This window comes from Squalius cephalus (genome assembly GCF_949319135.1).
Source record: "Squalius cephalus genome assembly, chromosome: 4".
Classification (NCBI taxonomy): Eukaryota; Metazoa; Chordata; class Actinopteri; order Cypriniformes; family Leuciscidae; genus Squalius; species Squalius cephalus.
Window position 1 is genome coordinate 26,840,078 of NC_137125.1, and position 22,806 is coordinate 26,862,883.

General features: G+C 37.7%; 1 protein-coding gene across 1 annotated transcript; it reads right to left on the reverse strand.

Annotated features, from left to right (window-relative positions):
* Window positions 1-8,429: 8,429 nt before the first annotated feature.
* On the reverse strand, window positions 8,430-21,409 carry LOC307157470 (uncharacterized protein). Its single transcript, XM_079869383.1, has 3 exons — window positions 21,370-21,409; window positions 20,580-20,752; window positions 8,430-13,705 (listed from the first exon to the last, which is right to left on the reverse strand). Exons 2-3 carry the CDS (start codon window positions 20,686-20,688, stop codon window positions 12,825-12,827), a joined length of 990 nt encoding a protein of 329 aa, XP_079725509.1. The 5' UTR covers window positions 20,689-20,752; window positions 21,370-21,409; the 3' UTR covers window positions 8,430-12,824.
* Window positions 21,410-22,806: the final 1,397 nt, after the last annotated feature.

A 22,806-nucleotide genomic window follows, 5' to 3' on the forward strand; every position in this document is an offset into this window, starting at 1 on the left:
AATATGGCGATCGTCAACTTCATCTTTGCAGTCGACACTGTCAGAAAACACTAGTTTATTGATAAAAATCAAGCACGCATCACCGGATTTACAAATGCACATCTTGCTTGTTGCACGCACACATATTATGTCGAAAAAACGAAATATTATGTTGAAATAACATTATTATTAATAATACATCTTTTAGAATATTTGATTAAATGCTGATTGTTGCGCTTGTTCAATTTAATAAAATTAAAACTTTAATTGTGATAATTAAAATAATTGAAAATTAAATATTTAGTGGCCAAGTTTTGCTAATTTAGGCTATTATATAGGCTAGTATATGCCTATTGCCTATATTAAGTAGGTCATATTAAGACAAGGCATATATTAAGTTATTTTAGCTGTTATGAGAAAAATAAATCTAACGAAATCTAAAATCTAAATCTAATAAATCTAAAAAAAAAATTCTAACCCCAATTCAACATGTCAGAATAAAACTTGATTTTTGAACGATGCGTAACGCCACTCGGCCTGGTGTGCCAAAACACTACATTTTAAACTTCAATGTTTAATTCAAAACAATCTCAAAACGCGTTGTGACATTTTTTTAAAGCAGTAGCCTAGCCTATACATTAAGGGCATTGAAACCAGGATCTTAACTAAAACCCGTTCCGCGTAATCTCCACACTACTCCATGTATTTTTTTTTAAGGACTGCTTTTGAAATCACTATAAATTACTATGCAATTGTATCGCTCACGAGAGCTCTTCATTTATCTAATTCCTCAATAGAATAGTAAAAATATTCAGCGTCATTGCTCCTAATATCGTCTCTATTTTTAACTTTTGATTCTATTTTTTCAGTTCTAAAATTGATTCTATCTTTGGTTCTATTCTGTTGTAGCCTAATAGGCCTATTTATATATATGAAAAATATGCCTATCAGGCTTAGGGTTTTATATTTAACCCACTTACATTTTAAAATACGGCTATTGCTGCTGTTTTGCACAATGTCCCTTTGCGCCACCTGGCGGTCATTTCGGGAACGACTTTGAAATGCGGCTGGTTTCACCGCGGCGGCTGGCGCGGCGGTAATAGGCATTCTGGTTGGGTACCATCTGTAATATATAATTATATAAGAGTAATGCATTAAATAATACGTTGTTTAAATTGTATTTAAACGTGAATACGTCTATTAAAGACTATATACGTGTGTACAAACGCGCCAGTTGGCAAAATGATACCGAAGGTAGTTTCATTTGGCTATAAAAATTACGAGGTAGTCGACAAAAAACGAGTTGCAATTTGAAGTTGCATGAAGTTGCACAAAGAAAGGTAAGTTTTGAACGAATGCTAAGCACCTTATCGGATGTACCATAAAACTTCAAATAATAGCCGAGTCCCCAATACACGAATCCGACGAGCGTTCTGTGTAGGCTGCCATCTTGTGGCGACGCCATTACTGAGCTGTTACTGGTATGTAAACAAACCTCCGTGATAACGCACCCTCGATGACAGCTACAGCCAGGCAGTATGACTTGTTGGGTTGATGATGTTAGACAGTGGCCTCCAGTCACAGATGAAGGTACAAACGATCTTACAGATTATTTATGAAAATAGCTTGGCAATAACTATGCTAGCTAGGCTAGCTAACGAGGAAACTATAAAAAGATCTGTCCACTTGGCAACAATAAATAAATGAATGATATCAAATAAACGAATTCATGTTTTTCATTTGTGACCATTATTTATCTCATTTTCACATTTCAAAAGGAAAGGGTAAGGTACAGCTAACTGCTAACGTTGTTGGTTCTCAGAGTGAGAGTCACAGTCAAGCAAATCAAACATTAACAACAGATAACAGTAATGTTACTACTGCCCCAACGCGCCCCTTCTGTTGTTTTAAAGGTATTCAAGAGTATTTTCTCCTTCGCCTGGCATCCGATGATCAACAAAATGCCAACTACAGGTCACTGATAGAGGGTAAAAATTATCTGAGCTCCGGATGGGTTGGTCAAATAATGCACACTCTACCAGATGATAAACACATAGTTCTAAAAGGACCTGTCCGATTTTCACAGACCATTAACAAGACTCATACTGTACAAATAACTCTGCAGAGGAAGAATAGGAAAGTTGTAGATGTAACGTTAGTGACAGTCGTAAATCGCGGGCTGTTTATTCCAGTGGACGCAACCAAACCAATAGGAGGCAATGGCGCAATGCTACCCAGCAACAGCTCAGTTATGGCGCCCGCTTACTTCCGGTAGTTTCGCCGGATTCGTCTATAGACGCCTGTCTCTTTTAAACTCTCTCTCTCTCATACTGTACACACCAGTCATGGAGGCATTCCAATTCAGAAGTTTTTCAGAAGTGATAATTTTGAGGAGTGAGGATTTTATTGATGACATGTTTAAAAAGGTTTAGGCTAAAACGACCAGAGCCGGACGAGTACATTTACTTTAAGTACAATTTTGAGGGATCTGTACTTTACTCGAGTATCATTTTTGGGGAGTGCTCATCATGACTTTACTCAAGTACATTTGAGAGGCAAATATTGTACTCTTTACTCCACTACATTTCTATCCATAACTGTGAGTACCTGTTACTTCTTCTAAAAAAAAAAAAAAGGAAAAAAGAAACATCTCGGAAACCCTCTCAAATGTGATTGGATTGTGCAGGCGCCACTGATTGGGACAGCCTATCAGCAATCACCTTCAGCTTTTCCGCCAAAGTCAACTCCATGGTCAGATTTAGATAAAAGACGAAACCATGGACGAAACAATGGATGAAGACGCAGCAAGTCCATCCCGGGAGCGATATTTTTTTTCCCAGGATGGTAGGGGAAGACTCATGAATATTCATTTGGGAAGTCATCCCTGATTGGTCTTAACCCCAGTGACGGGTAGGTTTAGGGGCGGGGTTATTGAGGTCATAAGACCCCCAGTGACAGGTAGGTTTAGGGGTGGGGTTAGGGGTAGGTCATCAGACCAATCAGGGATGACTTCCCTAATGAATATTCATGAGTCTTCCCCTACCATCCTGGGAAAAAAAAATATTGCATACCGGGAATGTGCCAAGCCGTGGCCCCACCTCGCCAGACTATTTCAATTTTCTGAACAAGTTAATGATAATTTTCGCTTCAAGTGTTTGCTGTTTACCAATGTAAGCACTGTGACAGTAGTAATGCAATATTTAGAAAATGTACTCTTGTACTCTTGATACTCAAGTACTTTTAAAAACAAGTACTTTAGTACTTTTACTTAAGTAGACATCTGACTGTAGTACTTTTACTTGTACTTGAGTAAAATTTAGCAAGGGGTATCTGTACTTTTACTCAAGTAATGTAGCTGTGTACTCTGTCCGCCTCTGAAAACGACCCAAGTCTATTTGAAAGTTAAACTGTTTTGCAATATGAGGTCAATACAATACAGGACTGAAGCTGCATGCTGTGCATTGTTCTAGTGCAATATGCTGTTGAAATACAAGCATTTTTTGTGAAAATTAAATTTTCTGTTTTTTACTGTATTTGATTAATGTCATTGTATAAAAAGAGGTTTAAATAAATACAAATCTTACAGACATACATGATTTGTATAAATTTTATTTCTGTGGTAAGAGGACTTGAAATGACTCGAAACTAAAATGGTAGGACTTTGGACTCGACTTGAGACTTGTTGGCTTTGACTTTTGACTCGACTCGGGACTTGCCTCATCTTTGACTCGACTTGACTCGGGACTCGAGGGCAAAGACTTGAGACTTACTTGTGACTTGCATAACAATGACTTTGTCCCACCTCTGGCATATACACAATCATGTAGGTCATCAAATTCGTAGATACCAAACATGGTATATATGCAATCATGAAAAATCGAGTAATACAAACACAAGCATTCAAGGATTATTACATAGGCATAACACTATAAAAGAGTGTGTGATCACAAAGTGAAATCATATACGTGATGTCTCAAATGATTATTCAACTGAGTAGGAACAGGGTACCTTTTCTAATAATTATATTGTAAGGCATGCATAGAACAAAATACACTACAAAGTCTGTTTTAAGGGCTATGTGTCTTTCCTATGGCCTTTGGTTTTCACAATTTTTCAAGCAATAAAAACAGTCTTAGCCCTGGTGACTGAGGCCTTTTCTGCTCTAGTGACTCTTTTCGGGGGATGGTTCATTACTAAGTGTGGGCTTTAAAGCTTATTTGTAAAATTTGACAAATAATTGTGTGATTTGTCTAAGTCACTACAATACTGTAGGTATATTGCACAATAGAGGGTGTTGTATGCGTAGTTTCTGTATATAGCTATTTAGAAGGCATAGTTTAGCAAGAGCTACTATATCGATACGTGTTCTAAAATGTGTTGTTACATTGTTTATCTTGACTGTTGGCAGTTAGGTCAGGAACGTTTTTTTTTTTTATGGTAACCCTTATTAGAAATGCTGTAGGTTAGCTATAAAACTATATAGGCTTACAAAATGGCAACACTGTGCTTCTTCCGTAAAATAACTCCTTTCTCAAGCAAAACTGTCTCCATGGTTACTTCGTAATAACCTTTGCATTGCTTCCACACTACAAAACTCGGTGCCCATGTCTGTGCGGATCCTCTCGGGACACCCTCCTACACACTAAAAATCTCCTGGGTTATTTCTTCAACCCATTTGGGTTATTTGTGTTGGGTTAAAATTATGGGTTATTTTTTCAGAGAGTAACCATTTTCAGGGTTATAGGGTTAATATTTTGACCCATCTCCTGGGTTGTTTGGGTTTCTGGGTTATTTTTCAAAGAGTAACCCAAGTTCTGGGTTATAGGGTTGGCTTTCTCTCTCTCTCTCTCTCTCTCTCGGGCCCACCCATAATGCTTGATAATGAAAGAGTGCCTGGTGAGTGGTTCACAATTGTCTCGACTTATTAACAATACTCATGTTGTCTTGTTTTCTGTCTTTCAGATGAAGACATAGATGAGGAGGCATTTCTTCTCTTTGATGACACTATCAAAAATCTTGTCCCCAAAGTTGGCCCCAGGCTTAAATTCAGATATAGAGGCTCTTCAGAGAATTGTTGTTTATTTTTCTATTTTTTATTTCTAATATTATTAGAGTGTGACCTAAAATAAATAGGAAAATAAACATGTCCAAGTGTGTGTTTTTTCATATAGATTTTAATTTAATGCAATAAAAATAATTTAAAAGATAAAAGATAATTTAAAAATAATTTAAAATAAAAGTGCTTGAAGTGTGTAATATAATGTAAAACAAAGTTTTATTTTCCCTAAATAATGCATACTGGGATAGTAACCCAAGTTAGGTTATTTTTGACCCAACTCCTGGGTTAAAAAAGGATCAACTAATTTTGGGTTATTTCTACCCAGATGTTGGGTTTTTTAAACCCAACATTTGGGTCAGGTATTTAACCCAGAATTTGGGTCAAAAAAGAATAACCCAATTTTCTGGGTTGAAATAACCCAGAAATTAGTTGGTCCCTTTTTAACCCAGGAGTTGGGTCAAAAATAACCCATTATGGGTTATGTTTGACCCAGGAGTTTTTAGTGTGTATGCTCGTAACTGTTTTTATGAAGTAATTGGCTATTATAGGATCACAGCTGGTTGTGTACGCCTCCATCCATAGAATAAAAACGACTGTAACCATCTATACCGATTAATGGTAATGCATATGGTTTTAGTTTATCATAGCTGAACATAAGCCAGAGTGCATTTGGGTCAGCGCCAGGGATGATTCAAAATAAATAAAATTATATATATATATATATATAGTCTGATTTTGTAAAAGAAAAATGACAAATGTAATGTCATGTATATTTGTTTTGTTTCATGTATCATAACTTACAAATAAAACTATATAAAAAAAAAGTTTGGAAACATTACTATTTTTAATGTTTTTGAAAGAAGTCTCTTATGCTCATCAAGCCTGCAGTTAAAAAAAAACAAAAAAAAAAAACAGTAATATTATGAAATATTATAAAAATAATAATATAAAATAATGGTTCTCTTTTTTAATATATTTTAAAATGTAATTTATTTTTGTGATGCAAAGCTGAATTTTCATCAGCAAGTACTCCAGTCTTTGGTGTCTTATGATCCTTCAGAAATCATTCTAATATGATGATTTGATACTCAGTTATTATCAATGATGGAAACAGTTGTGCTGTTTAATATATTTTTTTGGAATACTTTTTTCAGGATTCATTGATGAGTAAAACGTTAACAGCATTTATTCATAAAAACAGCATTTATTTCAAAATAAAAACATTTCTAACAATATAAATCGTTACCATCACCTTTTATCAATTTAACGCATCCTTGTTGAATTAAAGTACTAATTTCTTAAAAAAAAAAAATAGTAATTGTTCCCAAACTTTTGAACGGTAGTGTATATTGTTACAAAAGATTTCTATTCTAAATAAATACAGTTCTTTTTAACTTTTTATTCATCAAATAATCCTGAAAAAAGTATCTCAGGTTATAAAAAAAATATTAAGCAGCACAACTGTTTCCAACATTGATCATAAATCAGCATATTAGAATGATTTCTGAAGGATCATAAGACACCAAAGACTGGAGTACTTGCTGATGAAAATTCAGCTTTGCATCACAAAAATAAATTACATTTTAAAGTATATTAAAAAAGAGAACCATTATTTTAAATTGTAATAATATTTCATAATATTAGTTTTTTTTTTTTTTTACTGCAGGCTTGATGAGCATAAGAGACTTCTTTCAAAAACATTAAAAATAGTAATGTTTCCAAACTTTTGACTGGTACTGTATATATATATATATATATATATATATATATATATATATTTGTATTTTTATGTATTTATATATTTTTATGTTTGACTATTAGGGTAGGGTTGTATACTACTAACCTTATTGCACTCCACTATTTCATTGTATTACATTTTATTGCATATGTGGGAGTACTGACTGAGCCAGACAGAAGACTACCGGATTCTTTCTTCACTGTAAACACACACACACACACACACACACACACACGTTTCCTGTACAACCACAACATTTAATGGTTTGCATTTTTATGCTCAAGTATAAACCTTAGAAACCAAAAAAGGTTTAACCAGAAAACAACTTTATCTTTAAACTTACATTGACTATGTGGGGGCAGTGATTTACTATAAGGAATGAAAAATAAGCTAAAATGAAGCAGTCTGTGAGAAGCTGCCCAGTTACTGGTCTTTCATGGGGAGCATCAATCTCTCCTTAAGAGTAGCAAATCTGTTGATAATTTGATTATGGTTCAATTATTCAACAACATCTTTCTCAATGCCATAACTGCCCAATAATGGAGCCTGCATTGACCCATGGTTCTCTCAAGCCAGGTGTGGAGATAACGAAGAGCACTGAATGACCTTGTACACTACCAAGTACATTGAGGGCAAGCTGGATGACAGATTTCAGTGATGGAAACATGTCAGAATCCAGCAGGTTATAAACTGAAATCATGTCATGTGGAGCAGCACCATCTCGCTTTTTAAGTGTCAAAAAGTGCCTTGCTACCATGACTTCCTCTGTCTTTAGATCAGTGTTGTAGTGGTGTGCCAGTTATGCTAAATGTGGCTCAGACAGGATGTTTTCAGATATTGGAAAACATGATTGAATACCTTGAGGCATTGCTGCATTTACAGCAAAAAAACAGTTATCCTATTCCGCTACCATTCTATTCAGACATGGATATAGTCATTTTGTTTTGAGTTGTTCGGCATCTGTGCTGATTCAACAACAAAATCATCCATTCTTTCTCAGAGTCTTCTATCTCTGGCCAGAAAGTTGCTCCTCAAATAGAATGTGATTAACTTCACACAATGCCTTTGCTCTGAGATATAGTATCTGCAGCAGTGGGATCACTGCATTTCTGCTTTAGGGAGTTACACACACAGCATCTTTGTATGCCACTGCTTGGGGAAGGGCAATGGTCTCTTTTTGGAGGTATTTGTACAAGCCTGCCACTACAGATAGTAGATCCTTGAAAAGAGTCAACAGATACACAAATGAGAAAATCAACGTCATTGTTCTTACCGTCTTTACTGGTGGACGGTGTTCGTTATTGTCTTTAGTTTACGGTGATGAGTCGTTTAGGAATCATAGACATTTTTCTATGTGATGTGCAAATGTATATTATGAGAAAATTATTTATTTATTTACCTTTGATGCATGTAAACCTGTTGTAGGAGACTCCAAAACAACATTAGGAAACTTAGCATAATTAAGGCACTTTAAGCAAAAACTCACTAAATTTGTCTCTTTTTTTTTTACAGAAAACAAAATATAATTTCTTATGTAATTTTACTCATCTAGTAAATGCTTCTTTTTAGACATTTGGACTGGAAACAAGGCAAAAACACTAAGTAAGAAAAGTATTTCTTGCAGTGAAGCAACTGAGATCCACGTGACACTATTATAAAGATGGTGTTTATTAAAGAAGAGAGTGAGGAAATGAAGACTGAAGAAGCGATTAGTGTGAAACAAAAAACTACTGAGGAAAAAACAGGTTGGTTTCATTCTCAAAGCTGAACTCGATCATTTGATCCTTAATAAAATGTCCAGCTCAACAGAAATGAATGATATCTTTGAAGAATGTCATAATGTATAAAATTAAACCCAATATCTACTTCTGAACTGAAACTCATTCAGATAAGATCATTCAGATCCTCATTAAATTCAGAGGGTCAAAAGATGCTTAATTTACAAGCTAAATATTATTATTAACATTCCTGATCACAATTATCAATAAATATTAATTAATTAACCAGTAAGTAAGCCATATGTCAAAAACACCTAACCCTAACAAAGTAATAAAACGTCTCGCTGACAGCTTGATAGAAAGAGTTACTGCATGTGGTCCACATTTGTTCTTCATTTACAGGGTTTTGGTGAGCAAATAAAACAGCTTGTAATTTTATAACAAACTAACATAATAGATGTCTGAAATAAATTATGTCAGCGATACAACAGCAGCATAACCTTTAGTTGTGTTCCTGTCTTTTTACTGACTACTGCTTCTCAAATCTCTTCGAGGTCAACGGGGAATTTGTAAAAAGCTTATCCATTAAAGATGGGACAGTACCCACTTTATATGGACCAACTTGCTACTTTGTGTGACAACCTGTAAGTATAATTCATTACTGAAAACTACATATGTAGTTTTGTATTTAAAACAGTGTACACCTAGTGCAGCTGTAGGTCTCCGGCTAACTCACATTATTACTGTCTTACTGAAATAGTTCTGCTAAGCAGCTGTTGGCCACTATTACCTAAAACTGTGTCTATTAATGCAGATTGTCTGTTGTTTTTACTACTTTAAGTAATGATAAAAGTAATGATAAAATATGGAGCAAGATTTGTTTTACAAAGTTTAATGTTAAATCAGTCATTCGGGTTAGCGCTCTGCTAATGTTTGCACAGTTAATGGCAGGGATGGAGGACTCGAGTCACATGACCGGACTCGAGTCGCAAATTTACGGACTTGAGACTTGCTTGACTAAATTAAGAAAATTACTTGACTTTGACTTGAGATCCAATGACTTGACTTGAACTGTTTTACTCGAGAATGACTTTATATACAGTTTTATATAACCGCAACATCAATTGATGAACAAAATGAAGGCAACAGAACCTTTGATGCCAGTCATCAGATTCTGCGCGATTGCGTGACGCTGCACAAGCCCAGAAAAAAAACATACATTGCGGTGAACGCGCTAAATACAAAAACATCTCCCAGCATAGTTTCTTTTTGGATATAAACACTAGAAATTGACCATATTCATACAAGAAGATTTGCCATACACATAATAACTGGCAAGGGATATCAGACAAGACCATAACAACCTCAAACTTCATTCACCAAAAAGTAAGCAATGGCTTGTTTAACCTGTTTGTTATAGTTAATTTGACTAACGTTAAATCTAGAGCCTGATATACAACAGGAACCACGATCTGAAACACAGAACTCCAATCTCTGTCAGTAGCATCATTAGAACACAATTTACACATAAGGAGACCATCATCAATAAAATAAGCTGTCTTTTCCTTCTTCACTACCTCCTGACTTACTGCTGAAATGAAACATTTACAAAGCAATGGGTCAGACTGTTGCGCAGCACTCATTTGCTTTCGATTCACTGCAATTGATTACGTTTTTTTAGGAGTAAATGTGACAACCTTTTCATCATTAGATGCTATGGTAGATAGAGTCTGCACGGTATCAGATACTTTCGATGGGCTAAGAGATGTCTCCTTGGTAAAAAGAGGAACAATAAAAGAGTCTGACAAATAAAATCTCATCTCCAAACTTACGTGCCTGGGCTCGTGTAACCGCGCATGCCGAAAATACTTCTGGGAATTTTTTTTTTGTTCATCAGAGCCACAAGGCACTTCGGGCACATCCAGTATCTCCAGTACAGGCATAACTTTACCACCAGCAAGGTCATTTAGTAACCAGCAAGGTTACTTTGGTTGGTGTCGGGTTATTCTTACCTCGTGAGAGCGAAGGTTGAGATGTAGGCGGCGAAGGGAATGAAACTGACTCTGTGCCTGGTGAAAATACGCTCTTATGCATCAGCACAAATTCATCAGCCAACACCGCAGCATGTGACAGAGACACAACTTTTTCCTCATTCAAATAAATGACTGTTTTCTGTTTTCAAACAAATTCTGACAAACAGGATTTAAATTCTTATAATTCTTTGAAGGAATTAATTTTATTGTAATCCACTGCTTGCGTGGCCACACACCATTTATCAAACAACATGCCCTTATCTCGAGCAAATTCCACAAATGTCTGTTGCTTACCCTTTTTGTGATTCCTTAATTTTTGCCTATAGGCTTCAGGTACCAACTCATATGCTCTAAGAAAAGTGGTCTTAACACTCTCATACTTCATACCTTCTTCCAATGACAGTGTAGAGCAAATTTCCTGTGCCTTCCCCACCAGCCTACATTGAAGCAATAAGGACCACACCTCTTTTGGCCATCGGAGAGAGATGTTGCGATGCGCTCAAATACACTGAAATAAGAATCAACTTCAGTCTCCCTAAAATGAGGCACTAAAGCGATGTGTTTACTAATGTCAAAACTGACAGCAGGTGTTTCGGGTGGGGAACATGCATTCTGGAGTTTACCAGGGTTTGGCTGCGCAGCTGAGCTGTCGGTCACCTTCATGGCCTCCAGCTCAAGCTATCGCATCTTAACCTCTTTATCCGCCTCAATCTCCAGCCTGCGGATTTCCAACCGCAGATCCAACTCACCCTGACGTGCTTGCACTTTATCTTGCGCCTCTAGGTGTAAACGGGCCAACCGAACTTTAAGCCGTGCCCCTCCCGAAGTCTCGGAGGAGATTGGGGTATGGGGATCAAACAGAGACAAGCCAGCCTTGGCTCCAGCCTCAGCCATAGCACCAGTCGCAATCCCCTTCTGGCCCCACTCCTCATGCACACGAGGTGGTTTCTAAAAACACTTTCGTTTCCACCAAATAATTCACTACATCACTTTTAATTTCTTTTTTAAGTGCCTGCCTCCTAATAAGAATACAGAAGTGATTCGCTACTTCAATCAAATCATCCTTCCTACACTTTTCCAACTGAACACGACTAGGATGACAAAGAAATGCTTGAAGATCGAAGGAAGCCATGCCCACTAAAAGTATTAAAACCACTACACACACCAGCACGTGGCATCAACTCTATCGCCAGATGGATCACCTAATCCAATACTATGCCAGCTTACATTTTAGACATCAATACGGAGTTAAACCACGACATCTCGGGAAAGTTGTAAATATCCCGGACAAGCCCCCAATTAATGTTACGTACCCTGCGATTATTAAAGGGGTATTGGGAATAACATTAACTGTCGGAGTTTGACTCTGTACTAATGTAAATGCAGGCAAAGAAGACCACAGCTCTAAAGGCAATCAAGACGTGTTTATTTACAAAAATATAGTGGAAAGAACCCATAAACCAAATCAACTTACAATAATATTTACAGGAAAGAAAAGAACAAAAAGGTACCCAGGCAGGGGAGAAGAAGGGAATTGGGCGGCAATCAAATAAATGAAATAATCAAAACATAACCCTCTAACTCATAAATCAGTACTAAACTGACTAAAAAAGAAAAAGAAAAGAAAAATCTTCAGTCTGCAAAGATACCCTAATATAAACTATACTCACTAAATCCAAACAAAAATACAAGAAGTGATGCACGCCCCTAACAACGGGTGGTGCCCAATGTATATCACGTGATATTGCTTACCTTTCCTCTCCTTCCCTCCCCATTGTAATCACAACCATTCAAACAAATGGTGGTAAAGAGTTGTTTAGGTAGCACACAAGAACACCACAGGATCTTAACTACAATACACAGAATTGACGGCGTCTCTAAATCACAATCTCTCTCAGAACAACAACAGACAAAAACAAAGGCATCTTCTCTCTCCGTGTCAGCGTCTCTCTTTTATTATTTCCTGGTGTCCGCCAATTGGAGGAAAGCGGGGCAACATCATCGGCTCCAACGATGATTGGCAGGAAGCAGCACCAATGGCGCAGAACTAAGAAAGTGAAAGTAAAAAAATACAACGAACAACACAAAACGGCACTAGCCGTAACAGTGGATGACAAACTGAGTGAAAACTTATCGCTGAAAAATGTCCTGCTCGAGTCAACCTTTACGATGAAGGTTCGGGTTGAATAACTAGTTCTTCCAACGTTTCATCATCAGATTTGCATTTAAATTGACATTGTTACTGTCCTTACAATGTGTACAATTGCTGAGCTTTAGGAAGCCTCCAGAGCTGAGATTCAGATTAGGGGCGTTTTGTTTCTGACACGTTCTGGAATCGGTAGACCAATCATAACACTGCTATTTCCAGGATGACCTCGCAAATGACGCTTCAGGTCTCTTCGATATGTGAAGCTCATCTCACACTGAAAACATATGAAAGGTTTATCTCCGGTGTGAACTCTTGTGTGGACTTTAAGGGTCCCTTTTTCATTGAAACCTTTTCCACAGTGTTGGCAGGTGAAAGGCCTCTCTCCAGTGTGAAGTCTCACGTGAACATCAAGGTTTGATTTGCTTGAGCAAGTCCTTCCACAGTGATCGCACATGAAAGGTTTCTCTCCAATGTGAGTTATTACATGCCTCTTCAGTTGATCGCTGTCTGTGAAACTCTCTTCGCATTGATGACATTTAAAGCAGTTTTCTCTCGAGTGAGTCCTCATGTGGGAATTAAGGTTTATTTTACGTCTGAAACTCTTTCCACACCGATCACATGTGAAAGGCGTTTCTCCAGTGTGAATTCTTTTGTGGTCATTAAGCGTTCCCTGATGTGCAAAACTCTTTCCACACTGAGGGCAGATGAAAGGTTTCTCACCAGTGTGAACTCTCATGTGGACTTTAAGATTCCCCTTTCCAGTGAAACCTTTTCCACACTCTTGGCAGGGGTAAGGGCTCTCTCCACTGTGAATATTCATGTGAGCTTCAAGGTTTTCGTGTTGGCTGAAACTCTTTCCACACTCAAAGCAGATGAAATAACGTGTACTCCCTGACTTTTGAGCTCTTTCTTCTGAGGAAGTCTTTTCAGTCTGCGGGCAGTCAAGATAGTTTTCCACAGTTATGAAATCATGTTTCTCTTCTTCCTTTACATCAAGTTCTTGAATCTCCTCTTTCAGCGGCATCAGGTCTAAGGTGAAAACAGACAAATACAAGTTTAAGCCGAGTTTAATGGCACAAATAAATGCATACTCTGAGAGTGCTCCACAAGATATTTACGGATACTCCATGATGATCAGGTGAATGCATGTTTATCATACAGATAAGTAAATCACTGATCTAAACGAATGTGCTTCTACACTGTACAATGCACAAACATACAGACTAGGGATGTCAACGATTAATCGACGATCGATTAATTGTCGATAATACATTTAATCGATACAACTTATCGATCATCGATTAAGCAGGTCTTCATGCGCGTACACGCGTGCTGCTCAACCGCGAAACATGTAAAGCGAGCGCGCCGGAGTTATGTTGGGACCATTTTACACCTTCATCATGACTATAAGTTTGCGTGTGCATTCGCAGCCTTTTGTTTTGTGCAAATGTAAGTTGTAATACTGTTTATTTTGTGTATGCCTATTTATATCTGATTTATCTCACATCGGATGCATTTGGTTAAGAATTTAACTCTGTAGTAAAGCATCAGCTTCAGCGCGCGCAGCTCAAACGGCAGTGCACGACTAATAATGTCTATTGGGACTGTAATATTACATAACATTATAAAGAGAACAATATTGTAATAAAACATTGTGAATTATTTGGGTTTAGTTGCCGTGTCGCGTTGCTCCAGGAAGAGCGCGTCCACAACATGAGTAGTTCTGAATGAATGGCACGTAACTTAATTCAAGTTCACTTGTGCATGAATTTGCGTCATTTTGTGCAGATATAATTTGTAATATTATGTTTATTTTGAATATATCGGATTAATCTCATATAGGATGCGTTTCTTTTAGATAAATAATGTGCTAGCAAAGTGCTCCAGTTTAACGGTAGCAGATTCATTCAGCGCGTGCAGTTGTTCCAGGAAGAGCGCGTCCACAACTGTCACACATTCAAAGCGCATACTTAGCGTTTGTGACACGTTGGTAAGTGTACCCATTAAGCCCACCAAAATCTAAGTCTAGGTTTTTTTTCATATAATAGACATAGTTTATAAGAAAAATAATTTGTTAAAATGCAAGATTAATCTCTCATTTGAGATTGTATTAATTAGTTGATGTACATTTTAGAATATAAAATTAAGATAATTTAGGAATAAAGTCAGATGTCTGGCATGGGCTTAATTGGTACTTTGGCACCATTTAAGCCCGCATGTGTTCCAAATAAGCCCACATCATCATTGATTCACAAAATATAAAAAAAGTATTGATTTTAAAGAAGTAAAACATTAATATATTTATTTAGTGACAGGGAAGTATTAAAAAAAAGTAATTTTGCTAATGTTTGATTACAGCCCAGGGTGGGATGGGTTGGTGTTAGTGGCCGGTGGTCTGGAGCCTTAAGTCGGCTTGACTGGAGTTGTAGCTGGAGTCAAGCTGGAAGTTTGACCGGGTGTATCTGGGGAGCCAAGCCGAGTTAGGGCTCCATACTCTGGGCTTAGGGGGGCCTCCTAGTGGGCCCCCCACACCGGGAGTCTGGAGCCTTAAGCCGGCTTGGCTCCCGAGTTATGCCTGGTCAAAGGTGGAAGTTTAACCAGGTGTATCTCGGGAAGGAAGCTGAGTTGGGGCCAGGGTTTCGGGGGGTCTCCTAGTGGGCCCCCCACACCGGGAATATGCAGTATTAGGTCGGCTTGACTCTGGAGTTATGCCCTATCAAAGTTCCACAGGAAGTGACCATATCTCGGGAAGAAAGCCGAGTTAGGGCTCGATAACTCAGCATAGGGGGCCCACTGGGTGACCCTTCCATGCCCAGAGTCCGGAGCCCCAACTTGGCTTGGGTCCCGAGTTTTGCCCGGACAAAGTTGGACAGGAAGTGGCGGTATCTCGGAGCCGGACAGTCCCAGGGGCTCAGGACTGTGGGGAATGTAGGGTCCCTCTGGGAGCTCTCCATGTCCAGAATCTCAATCCTTAACTCAGCTTGGCTCCCGAATTATGCCCGGTTATACATAAAGGACTTTAGGACAAAACGGGCTCTATCTCATTTGAATGAATGTGTGTAATTTGTGTGTAAGTAAGGTAAGGTTAAAAGGTTAGTAAGGTAAAAGCACACAAAGACATGTTATCATTAAACATTTCAGAAAATGTATCAAAGTTTGCAATTAGAGGAATTCCTCACTGAAACCCATAAGGTGGGCTTAAATGGTTCCACAGTGAGTAATGGTGAAAAAAGACAATGTTTTCCTTTAAAAATGTAAGATATGTTTACAAATACATGCATGGAGCTTAAATATACTGTGGACTAGTATCATAGTAATTTTCATTGTGCCCACATTGAGAAATGTTTAGTTTTTTTCATTCAAGGTTAGCTTGTGATGGCTATAGTTTGCATGCGTTTTGTGGCACTGTACCATTTAAGCCCATCTTTAAAAAAAGTTAATTTATAAAAATAATCTTCTCTATAAAACAATTTAGGGTGTATTTATTTGTAAATGAATGTAAAATGAATCACAAAACATTTATTGTTTGCAGTTCACATGCTTAATTCTTTGGCAGTCTATCTTTCTGTAAGGCTAATGGTTTGACCTAGAGATTAGCTTTGAACACAAGCTAATAAAACTCATCTTTCCATTTAAAGGAAAATGATATAAAATGATAAAATACTGTTTGTTCATACACAAAAAACAAAACATTTATCTCTTATTTGACATAATATCAATGCAGTTACCAAAGAAATGGCTGAAAATTGCAGAAATGTGTTGATTTCTGAAGGGTCCCGAAACACCAAAGTTTTGGGGTGACTTTGTGTGAGGTCCCCTGAGACAGCATGCACATTGGTGGGGCTAACTCAACATTGCCAAATGTAATTGGTATGCAATTAAAAATGCCAGGGAAGTAACAAATCACTGGATTGATTAAAATAATAAGCAGCATAAAATATTATTTTCTCTTTTTTTAATTTGACTTCAGAGTTGAAAGTGGGCTTAAAGGGTACATGGGCTTAATGGGTACACTTACCCTAGTAGTTATATTTGATTATTAAATAATTAATTTAATTATCAATCACATCGAAACATTTTACAATCCTACTAGCCCTTTATTTATATTTAAAACCATTCTCATTGATTTGGTGAGGATAGCGTTTTGAGCAGCATTTGCAGACCCTGTCATGCTGTTGGCCATAGCCACTACAGTAGAGGCATATCGCAGTATTACGGCTAACGATTAATCGATTCATTGATCGTTAAATTAAATGACGATCGATCATGAGAATTTGTGAAAATTGACCTCCCTAATACAGACAGTATCACGTGCAGACTGCACACACACGGAAACATTCTGTCAATGCTTTTCTAATTTATCAATAAAATAGCTTAAAAACTGAAAGTTCTAGCATGTTTTGAAAGAACTAAACCCCATAGCTTCAATTAGTAGAGAGACGCCGCACGGACAGGTAGGAGTAATTCACACACACAATGGCTCTCTTACTAGGGGTGTGCACAATTATTTGAATTTTCGATCTGTAATTATTATTCGAAAAATAAAATGCAACATTATTTTACTACGTTACTTTTTCTGGCCGTGAATGCAGTGAATCCATGATAAATCCCAAGCACTAACTCGCAGTTATAATTAAATGCACTGGATGGCGCTGTGGAGCGTGTTAACGTGTTAAAGTCCTTCCTAAATAAATAAATAAATAAACAATCCTTCCTAAAACGCATTAAACTTTAGTTTACAAAGAAGTGAAACTCACGAGTGGTCAGGGGTGTTCACTGATATGCTCACACAAAAATCGCTGCAAAAGATGCTTTCCAACAGGTTTTATCGTAGTTTTTGTCCAAGTTTTTTTTTTTGTGTGTTTGACAAAAACTACGATAAAACCTGCTGGAAAGCATCTTTTGCAGCAATTTTTGTGTGAGCATATCAGTGAACACCCCTGACCACTCGGTGAGTTTCACGTCTTTGTAAACGAAAGTTTAATGCGTTTTAGGAAGGATTGTTCCAGTGCCCATATGCAGCCATTCTGGAGGTGGGGGGGAAAGCGAAAGAAACCTAAAATTCTCAGGACAGCAGCATGTGTCCAAATTTTAATCTTAACCATTCTATTTCATCAGAAACGATCTGTAAACAGGGCTTTAAGTGTAAAATACCGAACTTGTATCAGCTTGCAGACCTTTCCCGATACCAAAATTTGCACTGCAAAATGCAGCAATGATACTCAACCTTTAAAGGGTCATTTCACCCGTGGAGACATGAATGTGTATTGAAAGTGGGTCATTTATGTAGAAGAAATGTGAAATTATTTTTGAATTTGGAGCTTTCTAGACTGAGAAAAGCCAGAAAATGTATTTTTGGCTTATGTGGAGGAAAGACAACAACTCCCAGAATGCACTTGCTTCGCTGCCCTACAAGGCCACTCCCAAGCCACGCCTACCGGTAAGACAGCGCAGTTGAAAACAAAAACATCAAGGCAAGGCTAGGCTACGAGTGAGTCTCCGTGACGAGTTTGCCCAAAATGTCCGGGATTCGGCTTTTGCGTTCTAAAGTCGCCATTCATCATGTTTACTGTGGCGAGCAGGACGAGGCTAAGGGGCGCGGGATAACGGCGCGAGGCCGGTGGCGTGATTACTGACGACCGACACCTGTGAGGCACTGTTCTCGTACCTCGCACGGAGGAGCAGGTATTTTCTTAGCAATGGTAAAACACACATCAACCGATCACGCCACCGGCCTCGCGTCTTTCAACCGATCACGCCACCGGCCTCGCGTCTTTCTCCCGTGGCGCTAGCCTCGTCCTGCTCCCTGTATTACTGTGATTACTGATGAGCGCGCCTGTGAGATGCACCGGTCTCATGGGCTATCTCTCACGGAGCTGCGGGTATTTTCTTAGCAATGTTAAAACGCAAATCAACCGATCACTTGTTTAGCATTCATGTAAACATTACATTCAGATTCACCAATCGGGGTGAATTCAGTTAGATTGAAACAAAAGGTGAGCATGTAAACAATGGATGGCGACCGCAGAAAGCAAAAGCTGAATCCCGGACATTTTTGTCGATCTCGACGGCCGGACATGTCCGGGAAATAGAGTATGATAACCCCTACTACTCAGCTTTCAAACGCACTCGCACTGATCTGTGATAGGTCTGTTAGCGCATTAGGTCCAACTAGGGCTGTCGCGATAACCGCAATATCGCAGTACCGCGCTACTGACAAGCCAACCGCAGAGGAATTCAAGTAACCGCAGCAACCGCGATATTCACGTGTTTTCTTTTTTCATAAGGCTATACCCTTCTTGTTTTGAACTTCGTGCATGTATTGAATGTTAAATAAGTTAATAATGATAATAAGACGCGGCAATCATGGTTTTATCATGGTGATTTGTACAGAGGCTTCGTGGATTTGCCTAAACAGACAGTGAATGAGAGTGATCGACTGAGTGCGTGCGATTACCTGCGTCTGTCTTTGAGGTCAAGTCATATATTCGTGAAAAGGTTGCCGTGTCCAAGGAAAGTTAAATATTTGTCCTGTCATCCTTTTAACGTTTAAAATAAAGGTTACCATGAATGGCATCAGCGACAGCGCTGGTCAGCATCCACAGCACGAGGAACTCGCGGTCGCGGGAAACAAAACTCAGTGAGTCACGCATTGAATCAATGCCATTTGTCTCCATTAAGTGAAGCTTCAGTCAGAGAATGTCTAATAAGACGGGCTCTGCTTCAGTGTTACCCGTGCGACGCATTGCTGGTCAGCTGAGCCTTGAAAAGTGGAGCTCAAAGTTAAAAAATAATTAACCTTGTTTCATTACTATCTTTTAATGAATCAATCAGCGTTTTTGAACGTGTTGTTGAATGAATAGTTTAATGACTCACTCAAAGACAGTCCGTTGCCGTAACAACTGCGCGCTGAGTGACAGGCTTTCAATGCGGAGAGACGCTGTTTAGTTTCGGTTTATTGGTTACTAAAAATGTACTCGTTTTTGTGCATGCTGATTATTTATATAGCAACAAATAAATATAAATAAATCAAAATAAATTAATAAATGCGGTAAAACCGCATATCGCGCTATTGAGCCACTCAAAATTACCGCAAGGGAAAATCCTTCACCGCGACAGCCCTAGGTCCAACCCCCTATGGGCGGGTTTGAAAGGGTGGATCTAGTGCTTGTAGTCTTAACAGAAATCCCCCCCTCTTACACTTCCTCCTACAATGACGCAAAATGACGATTTTTGCGTCATTGTAGGAGGAAGTGTAAAGAGGTAAATACAGATTTCTCTCGTCTCGGGGGAAAATGAAAAAATGTTGCATGACCATTCAATAGTATGACTGGGTTTCTATCAATGCAAAGCTTAATGCAAATGGGTGAAGTGTCCCTTTAATGCTGATTAATTTCGCTGATTAACAACTGCCGTAGTCTATTGCATGTTGTGGGGAAACAATGTTTAATGCATACTAGTGTTCCAATCAACCACGCTGAAACTATTCTCCTAGTATTGCTTATTTTTTTCTATTAATATAAGTTCTGAGCAGAACTTTTGTGATAATACAAAGCATACTGAAATACTTTAGCCGCAAATTTAATCAGGGAGCGAAAGTGGAGCAGTGTTTCTGTTATCAGTGAGCAAGGAAATTGGAGCGGAGTGATTATTGAATGCTTAAGGGTGCGGAGGGAAAAAATACTCTGGTTTGAAGGCAGCATTCATGTTTGTCCGGTCATGTGATCTCAACATCATGTCTGTCCACAAGAGGGACCCGCTCCATGTCAAATGTTCTGCTATTTTAAATGTTCTCTCTAATTTAAACTATCACTCTACTAACAATCACTCAATTCTGTAGAGCTGGACATTTTAATACGGAATGGATCAAATGACTGAGTTCAGCTTTGAGAATGAAACCAACCTGTTTCTTCATCCGTTTCTTCTTGTTTCATGCTGATTGTTTCTTCTTCTTTCACTCTGATTGTTTCTTCAATCTCCATGTCCTCACTTTCCACTTTAATAAACGCCATCTTTATAATAGTGTCACGTGGATCTCAGTCGCTTCACCAAGAGTTTTTTCTGTGTTTGGACAATCTGTCATTATTAAAATGAGAATAATTAACAGAAAGAAAAATAAATTCAAACTAATTCTCTGTGCATGTCTCAATCAGCTCTAGTTCAGTAGTTCAGTGCACTGGTAAGAGAGTGGACTTAAACAGCCAAAAAGTCATTAAAAAAAACCCTCAAAACTAGTACTATATGAATAAAAGAGCACAAATTATATCGACATAAACACATAGCCTATCCTTACTATGATTCTATTTCTTAGACTTTGTTTGTTTGGTATTTATAAAATGTAGATTATAGACAGCACTTTCATTTAAACATTCGCTGTTGGTGTTCATTACACGTTTGTGTTCATTACACGTTTGTGTTCGTTAGACGCGGTGATTCGAGCGCTTAATTCGAATCACTGAATCATTTCGCGAAGCATTTAGTTCAATAGATTTGATTTTCCAAAGGCTCGGTTTCTCCGTCACTACTGCGCTTTAGTCAAATGCTTAACGGTTCGTTTCTAGCATAACAACCTACAATTCAGTGATATATAACTAATTCCATAGCTCTCATATAGCTATAAAACAGTCTTGCAGAGTTTGTATCGATTGTATCGATCTACTTTTAATACACTTTAAACGCTGTAAAACACAAACCTTTCTTCAGCCGAAAACCGCAGCGAATGCAGGAACGTGGCGCAGCCTTATGACGTCACACCACCAAACCAAAATAAAAGTATTTTCTTAAAATATCTAAATAGATATAAATGGGGGAAAAATACAAATAACCAGAACAACACCCTAACCATCCCAGATATCACACAAAAACTAAGAAATTAAAAGGAAAGATATATATATATATATATATATATATATATAGAATCAAATCTCCAACGAAGGGACAGTTCGAACAAAGGAAAGGACAGGGGACCACATTTTATAAAATGAGTGAACAGTCTCTAATGGAGGGTTTAATTTTTCTTCTAGGTGTAGAAAGAACATTAAGTCCTTGAACCAAGAAAAATTGGAGGGGGGCAAGAGGATTTCCAATGTAACAATATTCATCTTCTAGTGAAGCAAAAGCAATAATATCAATCTCAAACTGTAATACAAATATAAATGACAATAAACAATTAAAATATATATATATTTTAAATCATTCAACTTTAAATAACAGGCTGAGATTTTTAGACTAAGAGTATTGAAAGTGTTTATTTGCAAATGATTCATTAATTAATTTCTTTTCCACATTATTCAGGGACGTTTCATTTTTTGAACAGCTTGTCCTCATTATTCCCATTGGTTCTTATGACTGCATCTTCTGCCCTCGGTTGAGTGTGTGGCTACTCAGCCTATGCAGCGAGATAAACATACAGTAAGAGAAGGTGGTTCCAGGAATAACAGGACACAGTTTTCTTCTTAGTGTCTTTACTGAAGACCTCTCTTTTTGATTGTAAAACTGTGAACATACAAGTAAATTTCATTAAAAATACATTATTTAACAAACCAAGACTCATTGCTGTGAATTTAAATGCTGGAAGTGATCAGAGTTCAAGATATAAGAATCACAAGATTACATGATTCAGTTTGTGTCAGTTTGCCACCATGTGGTTGCGGAATATACTGCAGTTAATTGCAGTTTCAGTGCACAGATTCACATTGATTTATAAGATATTGTACAACCATATACTAAACAGAAGCTAGCAACATTAGCTTGGCTTAGATCACAAACAACCTTTTTGCTTGAAAGAGTAAATAACCTCTAAGAAGCACCCAAAAGAAACACTAAAGGAGATACTGACCCCAAGTGGGGAAATAAAGAAATGCACCAGCGAACTAATACAATACTATTGAACATAGAGGGACAGAATAGCCTAATTTATATCAGATGCAAACATGCTGAATTTCTTTTGGATGTAGTCTGAAAAAAAAAAAAAAAAATATATATATATATATATATATATATATATATATATATATATATATATATATATATATATATATATATATATATATATATATCAGAAAATCACTTTAGTTTCAGTTCCACTCTTCAACAACGGTTCGTGGAAAGTATTCGTACTGTTTCCAATT